The 15,315-nt window shown below is 34.8% G+C and overlaps 1 protein-coding gene across 1 annotated transcript in view; it reads right to left on the reverse strand.

Moving 5' to 3' along the window:
- SEMA3E (semaphorin 3E) overlaps nucleotides 1-15,315 on the reverse strand; it is a 115,932-nt gene that overhangs the window by 31,356 nt on the left and 69,261 nt on the right. Inside the window, exons 4-5 of the mRNA XM_009899978.2 lie at nucleotides 12,061-12,180; nucleotides 1,705-1,798 (exon numbers count right to left, since the gene is read on the reverse strand). Of these exons, the coding sequence (XP_009898280.1) occupies nucleotides 1,705-1,798; nucleotides 12,061-12,180 (214 nt within the window). The remainder of the gene's footprint in view (nucleotides 1-1,704; nucleotides 1,799-12,060; nucleotides 12,181-15,315) is intronic.

Below are 15,315 nucleotides of genomic sequence, written 5' to 3' on the forward strand. Positions count from 1 at the left end.
GAACTGTTAGTTTTGTGAGATAGATTTTCTAAGTCTTTGTGAATGGATGTGCAAGACTGATCAACGTTTGTCAGGGAAGGCCTTATTTAATGGTCTTCTCTTTCAAATAAAACTGTAAGGATACATAGGACCTCCCATCCTCCAGGTAACCTAATGAATAGGCCAGAAAAGCAAGGACTTGCCATAAGTCTTGAAATTCTCAGTGGGACAATCTGGCTTCTATTTAAGCAATAAAATTCACATTGAACTCACAGTGGGAACATGATCAAGTTAATTTATTAACTTAGTTCTGTCTGAGGAAAGATTGAGAAGGACTTCAGTAATAGACCATGAGGTTTCAGGCCTACAGCAAATTCCATGTGATGAGTCTTTGTTCCCAGGCTGAGCTAAGACTGGAATCTGTTAAAAAAACTGTAGAAATAACTTAGAAATAAAGGTGGAAGAAAAGCATAACAATCTGGGTTTCATGGATTTTATAAGGTCAGTCAAAATATTGCACGTTTTTTGATTCTTTCATGACTTCTTAACCCATTAACTCTTAAGAATTTGAGCTTTCTCTTTTTTTTTTTTTTAATTCCTTTTGTTCTTTTATTCTTTTAATGAGAAAGAATGCTATTTTGATGAATTGCTCAAATTGGAAAGATTAGGTATTACTGGTGAAGGTTCATCCTGTAAGCTATTTATTACTGTAAATAAATAAATACACCTAACATGTAAAAAATCATTTGTCACTGATGATCAACATTTCAGGTATGAAGTAAAATGTAAATATCAAAGAGCATTAAAATCCTCTAACATTTTTTATCCATGAAAAGTTAAAAATTTGGTCTTTATCCATTTGTTTCTCACTCTTTTACCAAATATTCCTTTTGAATGCTCAGTTTTCATCTTATGTTTTCTAAAACCAGAAATCACCGTGTTTCATCCTTTATCTGCTGTTTCAGCCTATTTTTAGTCAATGTACTATAATATTGACAAGATTGTGTTTGCCTGGTCTCACAAAATGTCTTCAGGAAAACATTATAGAGGAAAAAATAAAAAAGATTTGTTATGCAGCAACTTCAAAGGTCCCAGCTCTACAATGGTGTACTTACCACAGTGGAGCACTATCTCAACACAACTTTCTGGCACTGCAGGACTTAGACTGAATTCTGTTTTTTATAACTGGCAAGTATAAGATCAACTCTCCTAACAGAGAATCATCAGTTTTGGATAGTTTCATTAAAAAGCAGCCCTAAAAAAAAAACATTTATTTTGTTCTCAAAACCAGTAACTCGTATTAAAAATGCATGTTTTGTACAGAAACAGTTAAAGTCACATTTTTGCAAAGTGGTTGTTACTCAAATTACACCTCAGTAGATGAGAAATAGTAAACTTTGTGTGTTTATCTCAGTGGTGGAAAAGTCTAAGTTAGACACACTGCTGTTTTTGAAGAAAAGTAAGAAATTGTTGTTTCCAAAATTACACAGCAATCAATTACTTCTTCAGGGTGGCATGTGTCAAATAACATTCTTTCAGTTCAGTGAGACTCTGTTGCTGGAGTTAATGCTGCCTGGGATGTAATATTAATGTGAACAGCACCATGAGGATTAAGTCTGACGGGAAAAGTTGCAGTGGAAGACTGACAGCACTTTGGTATGCTGAAGAATGGCTCAAAATGACAGATTGACAAAACCATGAAGCTTGTGACATAAAGATCATTACCAATTAAGATGGAGGTGAAGGAAGAACTGGGGTCAAAAGGGCACCTTCCTCGTCCTCTCTCAAATTTGTGCGATTCCAGTTTAAACAGATGATCCTTACAAAAAACAAAAAACACAATAAAATACCATTGAAAACAGTGTAAACCCTACAGGCAAAGAAAAGCAGTCCTGAGAGATAAGCTTAGATTTGTTATACCTTTGAAATGGATTAACTTCATTAGGAAGAAAACACAATTAAGGTTCCTTATACGTATCCTAGTAAAAATTCTCTTGGTTTCTACAAATCACATTTATGTGTACACTGCCCAAAAATGCTTCAGTAAAATATGCTCTAAAATTGGACTTATTTCATTTTGTGGGACTAGGGAGTAAAGATTCCTCTATCTTTTCTCCAAATTATTTAAACATTAAATAGATATCTGGCCATGGAATGTGTTTTCCCTCTTTAAACATTTTTTTCCAGTAGTTGTTAAATATATCATGCTGTGTTATCTTCTTCTAGTAGCTTTGAGATGTTTATATATCTTCCTCATAGAAGTATGTCTAGGAATGAAACTCCAATTATGGTTTGCAGAGCAGATGTGATCTCTGCAGTGGATTTAACAGAATATAACAAGAATACTGGCAGCTTAGTTTAATTTTTCTGTATATAAGATTCTAAAGGTTGAAGAGGAATTTAGAATTTAAATGTTAATTTGCAATGCTACTTTTGTCCCAACTTTGTCAAAAGATCCCATTAATATCTGATTAAAATATCCACTGAGAGTACAATATTGTAAAAATTTACATAAATATAAAAAAATTTTGCCACAAAGCAGAGGGATGAGGGTGGAAAAAAAACCCAACAAAACCAAAATGGGCAAATACAGAGAAAACTATGAAGCCTTCATAAAGATATTCCATCTAGCCACCAAGTGTGATTAGTAAACATTTTGATAGTCAGTAGTTCCAGTTCTGTGTGTTTTAATCAGAAGTCTGCTATAATGCAGATTATATCAACATCCTGGATAAATGCAACCTACATGTTCAGTAAAATAATCTTGTGTTCACATTTCTAAAATACTAAGACAAACATTTTGCAAGGCATAAAATTGCATGTTACATGAACCCCAACTCCCTAGAATTTGTAAGAGAATTTGCCTGTATATTTCCCTTACAGCAAACACTCTCTAAGAGGTCCAAGAGGCTTCTTAACCATAAAAATCAGTTTTCATTAGACTTTATTTTTCAGGTATTTGGTACAGCAACGCAGTATTCACACAGAACATGCTCAATATGTCCAGATGGGACAAAATAGCGTCCTGATAGTACTTATTTAAGTATATATAGTCCTTGTTTTTTTTGCCTCATGACATTATATCAGTCTTTTTTAATGCTGTCAGTTAAGTTTGTGCAATTTTGAGTCTGTAGCATACACAGCTCAGTCCCTTGGAGGTTTTCCTGTTGGGAGATATAGACACCTGATGATATGTCTGCTTTCTGCAATACTGTATTCCCCAGTGTCCATCAGATTGCTCACCTGTGTTCACCTATCCCACCCCCAAGCAAGCACAATTGCTCTCAAAGCAAAACTAATGTTCCCTTCAGGTTGCTCTGATAAAAAAGAGAAAATATTTAAAACAAGGAGTAAAGAAACAGAAGAGACATTGACCATTGTCTAGGGTGGAAAACTGGTAATATAATAATAACAAAAATATTTCTTTTTAAAAAGACATAAAGAAAAAAAGGTATATGGAAAGTGTGAAAGTTGTAGAGCTGTTAGTTCCCATTCTTTGATGAATAATTGAATATTTCTATGTGTTTAATTTAAAACAGTTAATCCTGAGCTTCTCACAAGCAACTCCCCTTCAAAGCATTATTCACTCCTTAATCTCTAGATGAGCCAAGACTATCTGTCTAAATAATACAGGCATTTTGCTACAACTTCTTTTCAAAAAGTAGCCTTCCCATTAGTTAAATAGATTCTATTAAAATGGAATGTAACCCAGAATGCAGTTCTGGAGAAAACACCTCTTTCATGTCTACTTGATATGAAAAATCTACTCCCCCACTCTGCCCCCAAACAAAACAAAACAAAAACAACAAAAAACCCCGAACAAACAAACAAACCAAAACAACCAACCACACAAACCTTAAGTAACAGACCTAAAACTCACAAGATAACGAGAGACATTCAGAATCTCACCTCTCCAGAAGTTTGTGTATTGGTCTGATGTTAAAGCTGATGCAGTAGAAAATAATCTTCCTGGGTAGAGAGTAATGGTGCAAGAATATTATTTTCTGCTATATCAGCTTCATTTACACATCAGTAGAAACTATTCCTGCTCTGCTGTTGGGCAAATGTCAAACAATGATGAAATATTTCTCTGTGTGTGGAAATCTGAGCCCCATTCCATACTTTTCAAACATCACATACCAGGTATTTTTCAAAATTAAATCTCATAACATTTTTGGGTCGACAGTGCAATTTGAACTTAGGAAGGGAAAGAAGAAAACTTCTCAAATTGTGGAAAAGGACTGGGGAGTCATAATTGCATAAAATATTTCTAAAAAGAATTTGATTGTCTGATATTATTTATTCTTCACCTAGGTATTAAAAACAAAGATACTCATGGAAATATTTCTCTCCTGGGATGTCAGTTAAACTATTTGTCAATGAATTAGTTTGATTAAAAAAACAATAACAACAACAACAACAAAATGGAGAAACATGTAGAAGTATGTAGAGAGAGAAATGAAGGATTAATATTCAGAATTTTTTGTTCTAGCCTTTGGTCACTTTTCCCCACAATAAAATGAAAAGGAAGTGGTCTATGAAAGGAAAATGCAATAAAATTAAAACTGATTATGAAAAAAAATTTACTTAAATATAGTGATAAGGTATGAAAAGAAAATTATTTTGAAACAATACTTGAAGAAGTTTTACTATCCATACTTCATAGTTTGTAGTTTGTGGTAATATTTCATCCTACACTAGGAACAGAATCTGAGATTTTTTTTGTCCTATGGGACTAAACATGATCCCATCAGGACCTCATAAACCACACCTTATATTCAAGTCTTCCCCTAGTAAAATGCCACTGAATATCACACCAGGGATACCTGGTCATTATGGAGCCTTCCAGATGGTGTGGAAGGATTTGTTTTTCACTGTTCAACAAATTACAGTATCACAATGAAAATACTACTAATGGTCTTAACAATTCTCCGGAGAATCAGAATGAAATCAATGGTAAAAATAAATCCATCTTTTTAAAATTCATTATATGAATTTGTTTAAAAGCAAACTGTATGACCATAGAATGAAAATGTCAATCAGTATGCATAGTATCCTTGAGCATCCAAGTCTAGTTGAGAGGAGTCACTGCCCATGGTGACAAGGTTGGAGGTGATCTCTAAGGTCCCTTCCAATCTATGTCTTTCTATCATTTGATGATTATCTGCATTCATACAGCTGGAATTTCTGAGAAAGAATAGTAGCTTAGATATATAATATCATACTAACACTGAAGGTGGTGAAATTTGAGAAATTTTTAGTAGATCTCACCAGTTTTGATATAAAGCAGGATCTATATCTCATAAATGCTTGAAAATGCATATAAGTGGCTGAAAAGTCACCAAAAATGTAAGCAATGACTCCTCCAAGAGAGATTTTCCACCTTAGTTTTACACCTTGGTATGCTTTTAGGACAGCATAGGACAACTTCTGCTGAGATTTTGAGAGTAACATCAGAGCAAATGCCAAATATTCCATGGTTGCACTAAGTTATTCCATCACTGAGGCAAATAACTGAAGATCAGCTGTCAGATACGTCAGCTTCCACAGGATGCCAGTTTAAATGAAATAAGCGTTATGTATTAATAATCAGCTTTGAAGGTTAATACTATAATTCTAACCCTCCTTGCTGTTTGTGCCACTGGAATCCCTTGAGAAATGTCAGAAGAAAACTAGCAGTTTCCTCACAGATTATCCAACAGAAAAAATCAACACTGCAACTTATTCTGTGGGCACTTTACTTTGGTTAGTGTGAAAATTATACAAAAACATGTATGGAGGGCAGGGAGTGAAATTACAAATTTCTACATGTAGTTTGAGAAAAGAAATGAGATGCTGGCTTTTATTTATGATACCTATGACTCAGGAAACATAATACACTTTTGACTAATACTAAAATAATGAGGTTGTTTAAAAAAAAATAGAAGATAACTCCAAGGGCATCAAGCATTTTGCTATTAACAGCATATGAATTGATAATTTTCAACAATGAAGAATAATGTGGGCTATGAATAATAATGAAAGAAAAGGTCAATCAGAGCCATTAAAATTGGAAGGCTGCATTCAACTTTTGTTGCAGAAAATTACTTTGTCTAATGTCAAATGCTGCTTTCTTCTGGCTCAACACATTTATGCATCTGATTAATTAAAACATATGCTTATTTCTATTCCTAATCAGCAAAGTACCTAAGCCTATTCTCAATATTAATACAAAGGCTGCATCTTTTCAGTAAATCAGGGACTTAAAAACATAGAGTCTTTTGCTGAGCTTCCTGGCAATATTACTTCTATCAGAAAAAAAATAAAATAATTGTTTTCTATAAGGGGACCTTGAAAGAGTCTAGTGCAGAGCCACAGTGATGATGAAGGCAGTGGAGAATCTCCCTTGTGAGGAAAGGCTGAGGATCTGGATCTCTTTAACTTGGAGAAGCAGAGTCTAAGGGGTGACCTAGTTCATATTTATAAAGATGTGTAGGGCAAGTGTTGGGAGGACAGAGCCAGGCTCTTTTCAGTCATGTCCAATGATAGGTCAATAGGGAACAGATGCAGGCTGGAGCATAGGAAGTTCTACATGAACATGAGGAAAAGCTTTTTCACCATGAGGGTGACAGCCCTGGAACAGGCTGACAAGAGATGGTGTGGAGTCTGCTTCCATGAAGACATTCAAAACCTGCAGTATCTGATAAATATAGTTTCAAATATTAGACAAGTACCTAATCAATAAAATCCTGCAAATTCATTCAAGAAATTAACAATCTAAACCCAATAGAAAATGAATCAATATAACACAGTTTATATCAAGGAACCTGTGCTCCAAATACTTATAATCATATTCAATTCCTATTGTAACCTACTGGCCTTTTAAAGTCACTATAACACAGAAATGCAGATATATGGATAAATAACACAAAGATTCTCCAACAGTGAAAGAATTTTCCATTTCATGAAATATCCTCTTTTTAAAACCCAAACACTGATTTTCTAAGAGATCTAAAATCCCTGGCAGAAAAAAAATATAATAAATAATCTATCTGCTTGTTTTCAGATGATTAATAACTTTGAATTATACCTTCCACATTCACTCAACTTTATTTTTGTGGTCAAATGGCGATACAATACTAGGAACAGAATTCTCAAAGAACTGGTTGAAATAGTCAGGTCTCTGCTATGTGACATAATTAAGATTATCTGTAAGGTAGTATTTCTTCTAAGGATCTGTTTTCAATCCTCTTTACTATCCAGTGACATACTGCAAAGATCAATCATCCTATGGGATGAGAGTGCATAAAATATTACAGCCATTAAATCCTCCCTAAAATTTCATATGCATTTTTTAGGTCTATGCATTTTATTCCTCAGTTAAATGGTTAAGACACATTTGGCTCCAATCTGAAAAGTGTTCTTTTAAAATCTGGAGTTATGTCAGACTGCTGTCTGAGTTTGATAAAGGATTATCTATTTATGACTTGTGTCAAAATATCTGGCCTAAAGTGACAGAAATAATACAGTTCCCAGATTTAATGTGTGTGAAATACTCTGGAAACAGAAAAAAAAAAAGGAAGAAAAAATAAAGACAAAGCCCCAACCACCCTGCAGACAGAAATCACAGTCATTTATCCTTAGCAGTTCAGAATGTTTAAGTAGAAATGATTGAATTGGTTAGAATTTTAGGAGACACTCCTTTACATGGCTTTAAAATGGACACATAAGTTCATTAGGGTCCTACAGCATAGGAAAGGACCGTTGGAAAAATCAATTATTATTACATGGCACTAGTGTTATAGTTAGCATATATAGAAGTCTCAGGGAACACATAAAGGATCTTTAGAATTAAAATGTTTGAATAGCTGTGTATGGAGATATAGTCACATGAACAGGTGAAAGAGGAGCTAAAGACAGTAAAAAAATGATTTACAACGCTGAAGGGGTTTCTGTAGGGAAATGCAAAGTCTTTACACAGAATATTTCTAGCCAAGACTCACATTTCCTGGATTTTCAGAAACTAAACTTCTGCTGATGTTGAGAGTAACATCAAAGCAAATACCAAATGAAAGTCCTCTCATCTAATGAATGCTGTCATGACAACTGGGGAGAAAAGTAATGAAAAAAAAAAATTAAAAGGAAGCATATAATAACATAGTTTGAGCTTACAGTCTAGGCTTTGTTGATGGATAGAGCAACAGATGCATTGGGCATGAAGAAGACACCAGCTACATTCATCTGAGAATGGATTTCAGAAGGAAAGCAGATACCCTGAGGAAGTTCCATCTGTCTTTGTAGTGTGGAGACTTAGTTTGATTTAGATTAGATGTTAGGATGAAATTTTTCACCTTACGGGTGTTGAGGTGCTGGAACAGGTTTCCCAGAGAAGTTGCAGAGGCTTCAACTCTCCAAGTGTTGAAAAATAGGTTGGAGAGGGCCTTACCCATGTCAGGGAGGTTGGAACTAGATGATTTTTAGGGCCCCTTCCAACCCAAACCATTCTATGAAACAGTGAAAACAAAAGGTTAGCAAACTTTGGGTGTGTTCAGGATATGGCATACTCTGAATACTTGGTTAAGGGTCAGGAACTAACAAAGTAGTTTTTAATACAATTGGATCCAAAGTGATATATCTTGGAATAGAGAATACAGTTTCTATCTGATATGCATTAGATTCTAGAGGTTCAGATGCTTGTTCAGAGCACTTTCACGTATTAGGCTGAGTAGCATAATTTAGGATCTTGGACATCACAGGTGGCTTGTTACAGCTGACAGTGACAGACAGTTCTAGAAATCTCTTTATAGACCTTGTCATATGAGAATGCTAATTAGATAACTTAACTAAGTGTATGAATTGGGATAAGTTTATGCTTCAGAGAAGAACTTTAGGTCAAGTAGAAAATGCTGAAAGAGATTTCTCATCGTGATTCTGTGCCAAGAACTCTGCACTTGAGTCTCTGAAAAGAGTAATATCAAACAGAGGTAAGGAAGTGACCTTGCCTGTATACACAGCACCAAATAGCATGTCTAGTTCTAGCATCTGCACTTCCAAAATGTAAAAATACCACAGAGAGTTCACAGGAAGGACACAAATACAATTGAGGAATCCTTGTGATAGGGGAATTTAAGGAGCTATATTTATTCAGCTTATCAAAAGAAGTGAAGAGGTGGCTTGATCTTTGTGTATAGGTACTCACATGTGGAAAAGATGTGGGAAAGATAGTGAGAGACACTTAGCTTTGCTATGAAAAGCATATCAGGGTTACATGACAGGAAGTTGAAGTTAGATAAAAGTAATGTTAAGTGGCAATTTCCTAACTTTGGAAGTAATTAAATATTAGGATAGTTTACCAGAGAAACAGAGGTGTTACCTGTATCTGGATTCTTTGAAATGACAATACATACTTTCCTGAAAATATTTTAATTCAATATCTGGGAGAAATTATCCATGCAGTGGGTGACTGATAAAATATTCTGATGGTCTCTTCTGGCCTTTGTTTCTGTTTATACAACTTCCATTGTCACTTTTCTATCAATGGGAAGAACAGAATTGCCTTTTCTTCCCTGTTCTTACTGAGATTCATTAGGGAAATTATTATAGCCAAAACTCATTAAATTTAGTTTCTCACATAACCATATGCATGGATTTGGAAGGAACTTTGTCCTGTTTCACAGGTTCTTCATCCTGTTTGGAAGGTTGGTATGGGAAACCTTTTTTGTGCCTTTCTTGGTTAGTGCTTTCTCATTTTCTTAGGACTACATAGCTAAGTCATGGTTTCAGTAAGAAATACTTCTTTAGATTTGGATTGATGTTTTCTTTTTTCCCTTTACAGGACAACATTGTTGTATGCTGCAATTTAATTAATTTCTTGACAATTTAGAATGTAGGTACCATTTTGATAGCTCCTGAATTGTGTGCATCTTTAAGTTCCAAAACCACAAAATGCTTTAATGTAATGGAAACATGGGTCTTTGAGGTGTTCAGTGCAATTAGACAGCCAGTGGTATGGGTGTTCAGTTAAACAATGTAATAAGCATCTTTCGTAAAAGATTCTACTACATTGTCTTGCTTACTTGGCAACACTTCATATTTATGAGCTTTTGATACTGGTTTACACATCACATACCTTAGTGGCCAGTTTTGCATGAACTATAGATGCAGAGGGCCTCAAAAAATAAGAAATGTGTAGTATTTAGGATTGCAGATTTAATTCCACTGCTGCAGTGAACTGTCTCAGTTTGGCTTTTTATCTTCTTTGTCTCAGGTGGCTTTTTATCCACGAAGATGGACACTGTGTTTCTGAGCAAATATTTTCAGGGCAAGAATTTGTCACACATTCTATCTAATGAAGGATAGACCAACACCCACTTATCTTTGGTCAGTGAAAACAGATGTTGCTCCTCCTTAATCCTCTCCAAACTGAGAGTGGAGATGAAGTAATAGGAAAAAACATGGAAAGGGAGTAACTGGATAGATAATTTGTTTTGATTATAAAAGTATGCCAGAAATAAAATCCTAAAGTTATATATATATATACACACACACATATATATATACACACACACAGGGTTAATTTCTTAATAAAACTGTAAGAATGATGACATTACCAAATACTGACCAAGAGCAGAATGATGTCATGTAAAAAATCAAACTGTGATATGTCTGGAATGTTCTCTTTTAAATTACACTTCAATTCACTTCAGTTTGTAAAAGCAAGAGCTGAGGAGATCATGTCTACATATTAGTGTAGCATATACATTTACTATTGGTCTACACAAACAGAAGAATAGTCATTTTCCCTTGACTTCAGTGTGGGTAAAATACTACAACCTCAGTTTGACAAGGGAATAATAAAAAAAAGAGAAGGTAGGACAGTGTACTATTATGGGTCACAGATTCTTACATATGAGTTTTGCTTCTGTTTTTTTTGTTTGTTTGTTTGCTTGTTTCCTATTTTAATTCGCCTGTTACTGATACCTTCTTTAATAGTGTTACTAAATAAACTTTGCTTCATTCCAACTGTACCAGGAAGCTTGATAGGATGTTGATGAGAGGAGTAAAGAAGACATTAAAAACTGCTTCATTTTGAACTTGCTTATTACTTGCTTAGTTACTTCTTCAGTATCAGAAGATGGTGTGTTTCTGCAGTTCAAATGACTTCAAATATAAGTACTGTGCTGGAGGTCTTCTGAGATGCAATTGGAGATGCACTTATTGATCTCTGCAGTACTATTTCACTCAGCTACAAGTGTCATTAAGCAGACAATACACTTACTGAATACAATCAACACTAAGAAGCTGAATTTAACAAAGCAAAAAACAGTCTGATTTTGTTAAAAATTTAGATATATTTAATAGATTTTTTTAGGAATTGCTATATCAGTTAATAATAAAATCAGTAATAATAAAATTCTAAGATGAATCATAGGATGGCTTAGGTTGGAAGGGACCTTAGAGATCATCTACTCCAATGTCTCTGCCATGGGCAGGGACTCTTCTCAGCTAGACTCAGCTGTTCAAGGCCTCATGAAACCTGTCCTGAAACACTCCCATGGATGAAGCATCCATAACATCACTGGGCAGCCTATTCCAGAGTCTCACTACCCTTGCACTGAAGAAGTTTTTCCTAAGATCCAGTCTAAACCTACTCTCCCTTAGCTTCAAACCATTCCCCCTTGTCCTATTGCTAGACATCCTTAAGAAAAGTCCCTGTAGGAAAGCAGCTCTAAGGTCTCTGTGGATTCTTCTCTTCTCTAGGATGAAAAAGCCCTCTGCCTGTCCTCATAGCAGAGCTGTTCCAGCTCTTGGATCATCTCTGTGGCCCTCCCCTGGACTCACACTGATGGCTCTGTGTCCTTCATGAAAATATGTCCTCATGAAAATGACTGAGTTCTTTGCATGATTCTCCAAAATATGCTTTCAATCATCAGTGAGCTCCTCTAATCACAAACCTTAATTAAACCATGGTTACATTCCACCAGAGAAAACATCTCTTGTATGGTTTGTATAAGAACTTGAATATAAATATTTATTTTTAAACATAGAGGCTTTGCTGGAATACAGACCAGAATAGTCACTAGTACCAAACAAATTTCTTACCTCTGATGGATGTCCAGCTCTAATAAAAATACAATGTGGATCAAAAGCTCCTGTTCCACAAGCAAGAAGATGTGTTCTGTTGTATCGGTGAAGGACACGGATGTAATTTGCACATTCATCCTAGTTTACATTAAAAAAAATAGGAAAATATTAACTTTTTTTTCCCGTCCCCCACACATCTTAGATGCCTTTAGGTGATATTCTACATCAGAAAACTTTGCATTCTGTCAAATGCATTAGTTCTCCCACTTTATGCTAGAACCTCACGGCCACCAATTTCATGGATGGACACTTTTGATGTGAAGAAACCCCACAAGTTTTGACCACTAATTTATTAAAATTTATTTTAGATGCTTAACTAGTTAGGTTTTATTAAGGTATAGAACACATTTATGTACTGCTGTAATCTCAGACATCATGAAAATTTAAATATTTGTTTTACTAAGCATTATCAGATGCACTAGACATAAGAGCATGAGATGTGAATAGTCAGAAAATGGTTTCTCTGTCAAGTTAAATAAACTCTATCTCAAAAAAGACACTTTTTTCTTATATTTTCTACTCTACCATTAATTTAATGTACAATTAATTGCTAATCAATACTTTTTTATATTATACTACCTCATGCTTTACCTTTTCACACTGTTCAAACCCTTCTTTGAAGGAAAAATGATTAATTTCCTACAGGGAAACACTCTGGGACTCATTAGTGTATTTGCAGCTTCATAAATATTACAATTTAAAAAGTTTCAAACACCCCTTTGAGATGTGGGGTCATTATCCTTCCTGTGTTAAACTTGAAATAGAGACAGTGAGATAAAAGTACCCATTGATTTTGGGACTCCTGGGACTTGATTTTACAGAGTATTTAACATTTTGCAATGATTTCTGTGTTTGGAACAAAATTCCTGATCATTTGCATTCATTGCTCACTATTTCTGCAATTCATAGGCTGGGTACCAAGGAAGTCATACCAAGTTTAAGAAGACAATTATAATGGAATTATTCTTAGCTGACATAAGCTATTCTAAACTTCAGACATTAATTTATGCTATTCTCCTAGGCTTTTTCTATAGCCAACTAAGAAGGCCAGACATTTCCAAAAGGCAAATAATTATATCCTAAAACAAACGTGTAAAATAGTGGAAATTTTCTGTCCTTCACTGATTACTACTCTAGTCTTTAGATGGCTGTATTTTTATTAGAACTATCCTGAGACTTACTAATTATCTGCAAGAACTTAAATGTCATAGAGGCTAGGTTCATGGCAGGACCATGGGCAGAATTCAGCTCTTGGAAATCCACATTGTGTTCAAAACCAATAAATTACCTATCCTCTTCCTTCAAATCCATGTGTTCTTCAGGGCAGGTTTTACAACAATTCCAACAAATACATAAGGATCATAAGGAAATATTCTCCTTTACTACATTATTCTCCTTAATCGTTCCCCTTGAAGGTGTACCATGCTAATTGAAAGAAGCAGGAAACCTGCAGAAGCAGGTAACTTTTTGTGTAATTAAATAGAACAAATATATAAATATAACAAAACAACCTTGCAATATCTTACTTTTGCAATTTCTCAGTTCCTAATTTTTTTTTAAGTAAATGAAAACAAACAATAATAAATGTCTTCACATCACATCCACATGGTCTCTCAGATGGACAATTTTTTTAAAACCCACTCAAAAACCCTCAAACCTGCTACCTGAATTGTCAGACAAGCTGAGAGAAGAATGAGCTGAGATTAACTGGATGTGGATCCTCTATAGATGGATCAGTACTTAAAGACAGAGTGCCCACTTTGTATGTGCATGCACGAACATTTGCTGGATGGTGGTACCAGAATGGTAACACATAGGAATGTTATGATGTTTTCGAGTTTTTAAATAGATGCTTTACTAGGCACTGACACTGTTCCTCATTCTTCTTCCCCTCTAAGTATGACCTTCCTGACTTAGTCCTTCTGTTCTCTCTCTCTCTGGTGGTCTAGACAGTTTGTACTCCATGGTTTCCTTTTTTACTCACATGTGCCTGATCTTTGTCTCAAAAGCACTGTGGAAGAAAAGAAATCTTAGTTTTATCATTGTTGTTGGTTTGGGGTTTTTTCCCATTTAAATGGAGAAAGAAATCAGTATCTTTCCTCCTGTGTGACTGCATAGAAATCCATGAAAAAATCTACAGAACAGACAGGATGAGGCAGATACCACATATGGGAAAAGATCATTGCAAATGGCTTGACTTATCATTTATAAATAGATGAAAAAGGGTGCTGTTCTGAGAGGTGTTAGGCATTGCTTCTGGTCCCACTAATAACATCCTGTATGCATAACAAAGAAAAGATCCATCGGCCAACAGAACATTAAAATAAATTTTCTTCTTATTATATTAATTTACTGAATCTTATGATTGTCTTTAGGAGAGTCCATGGACCTGCAGAATTTTATTCATCTGAAACTTCTTCAGTGGGAAGGAGTTAGTCATCACTATGGAATTTTATTTCTATGAATGATTTCTAATTGTCATAAAATAACTGAGAGGATCAAAAGCTGTAACACTGCAGGCGAACAAGTCTGTTTGCTGGCACACTGGATGAGAGCAGAAAGATTTCCTTCTTGTTTTGATCCGTTTCAGAAAAGTGTGGCCTGAGTTTGTTAAGACAAGGCTTTCCTACATGCCTGGTTAAGACTGTAACAAGCTCTCTGAAACTGTGTTTATGACTGCAGTACTTGCAGTTTTTCTGCTACAAGATGAACTGATAGCTTTGAAAGGTTGTTAAAAACCTGTAAAATTGGCCTGTTCTTTTATATGGCAGAGACACATGAAGTACCTCAAAAACTGAGATGCTTATTGCAACATTTTTATTTCCACTAAATTATTCCTTCAGAAACAGATCTGTGGCAAAGGAAAATAAAGGAGAGAAGAATTTAGCTTACTGAACACTGAGCATGTTAAGGGAAATTGGCATGTTTTCCCTGGAATTAATTAATTAGTCTTACTCATTCACATGATCTGATACACAATAGGTCTCAAGAGAGGATCACTGTATTGTTTGGTATTAAGATATTTTCCATTTTTGCTGCTTTAACTTTTTTTTTCTTAAAGACTCCAGTTCTGGAGTCTTGGGATTATTTAAAAATTCTTCTTTTTATTTTGTTTGTTTGTTTGTTTGGGTTTGTTTGCTTGTTTTGGTTTGGTTTTATTTTCCCTTTGTTTCTTTCTTTCTTTTGTTTTTGTCTGTCTGTTTGTTTCTTTGG

This window comes from Dryobates pubescens, chromosome Z (assembly GCF_014839835.1).
Source record: "Dryobates pubescens isolate bDryPub1 chromosome Z, bDryPub1.pri, whole genome shotgun sequence".
NCBI lineage: Eukaryota > Metazoa > Chordata > Aves > Piciformes > Picidae > Dryobates > Dryobates pubescens.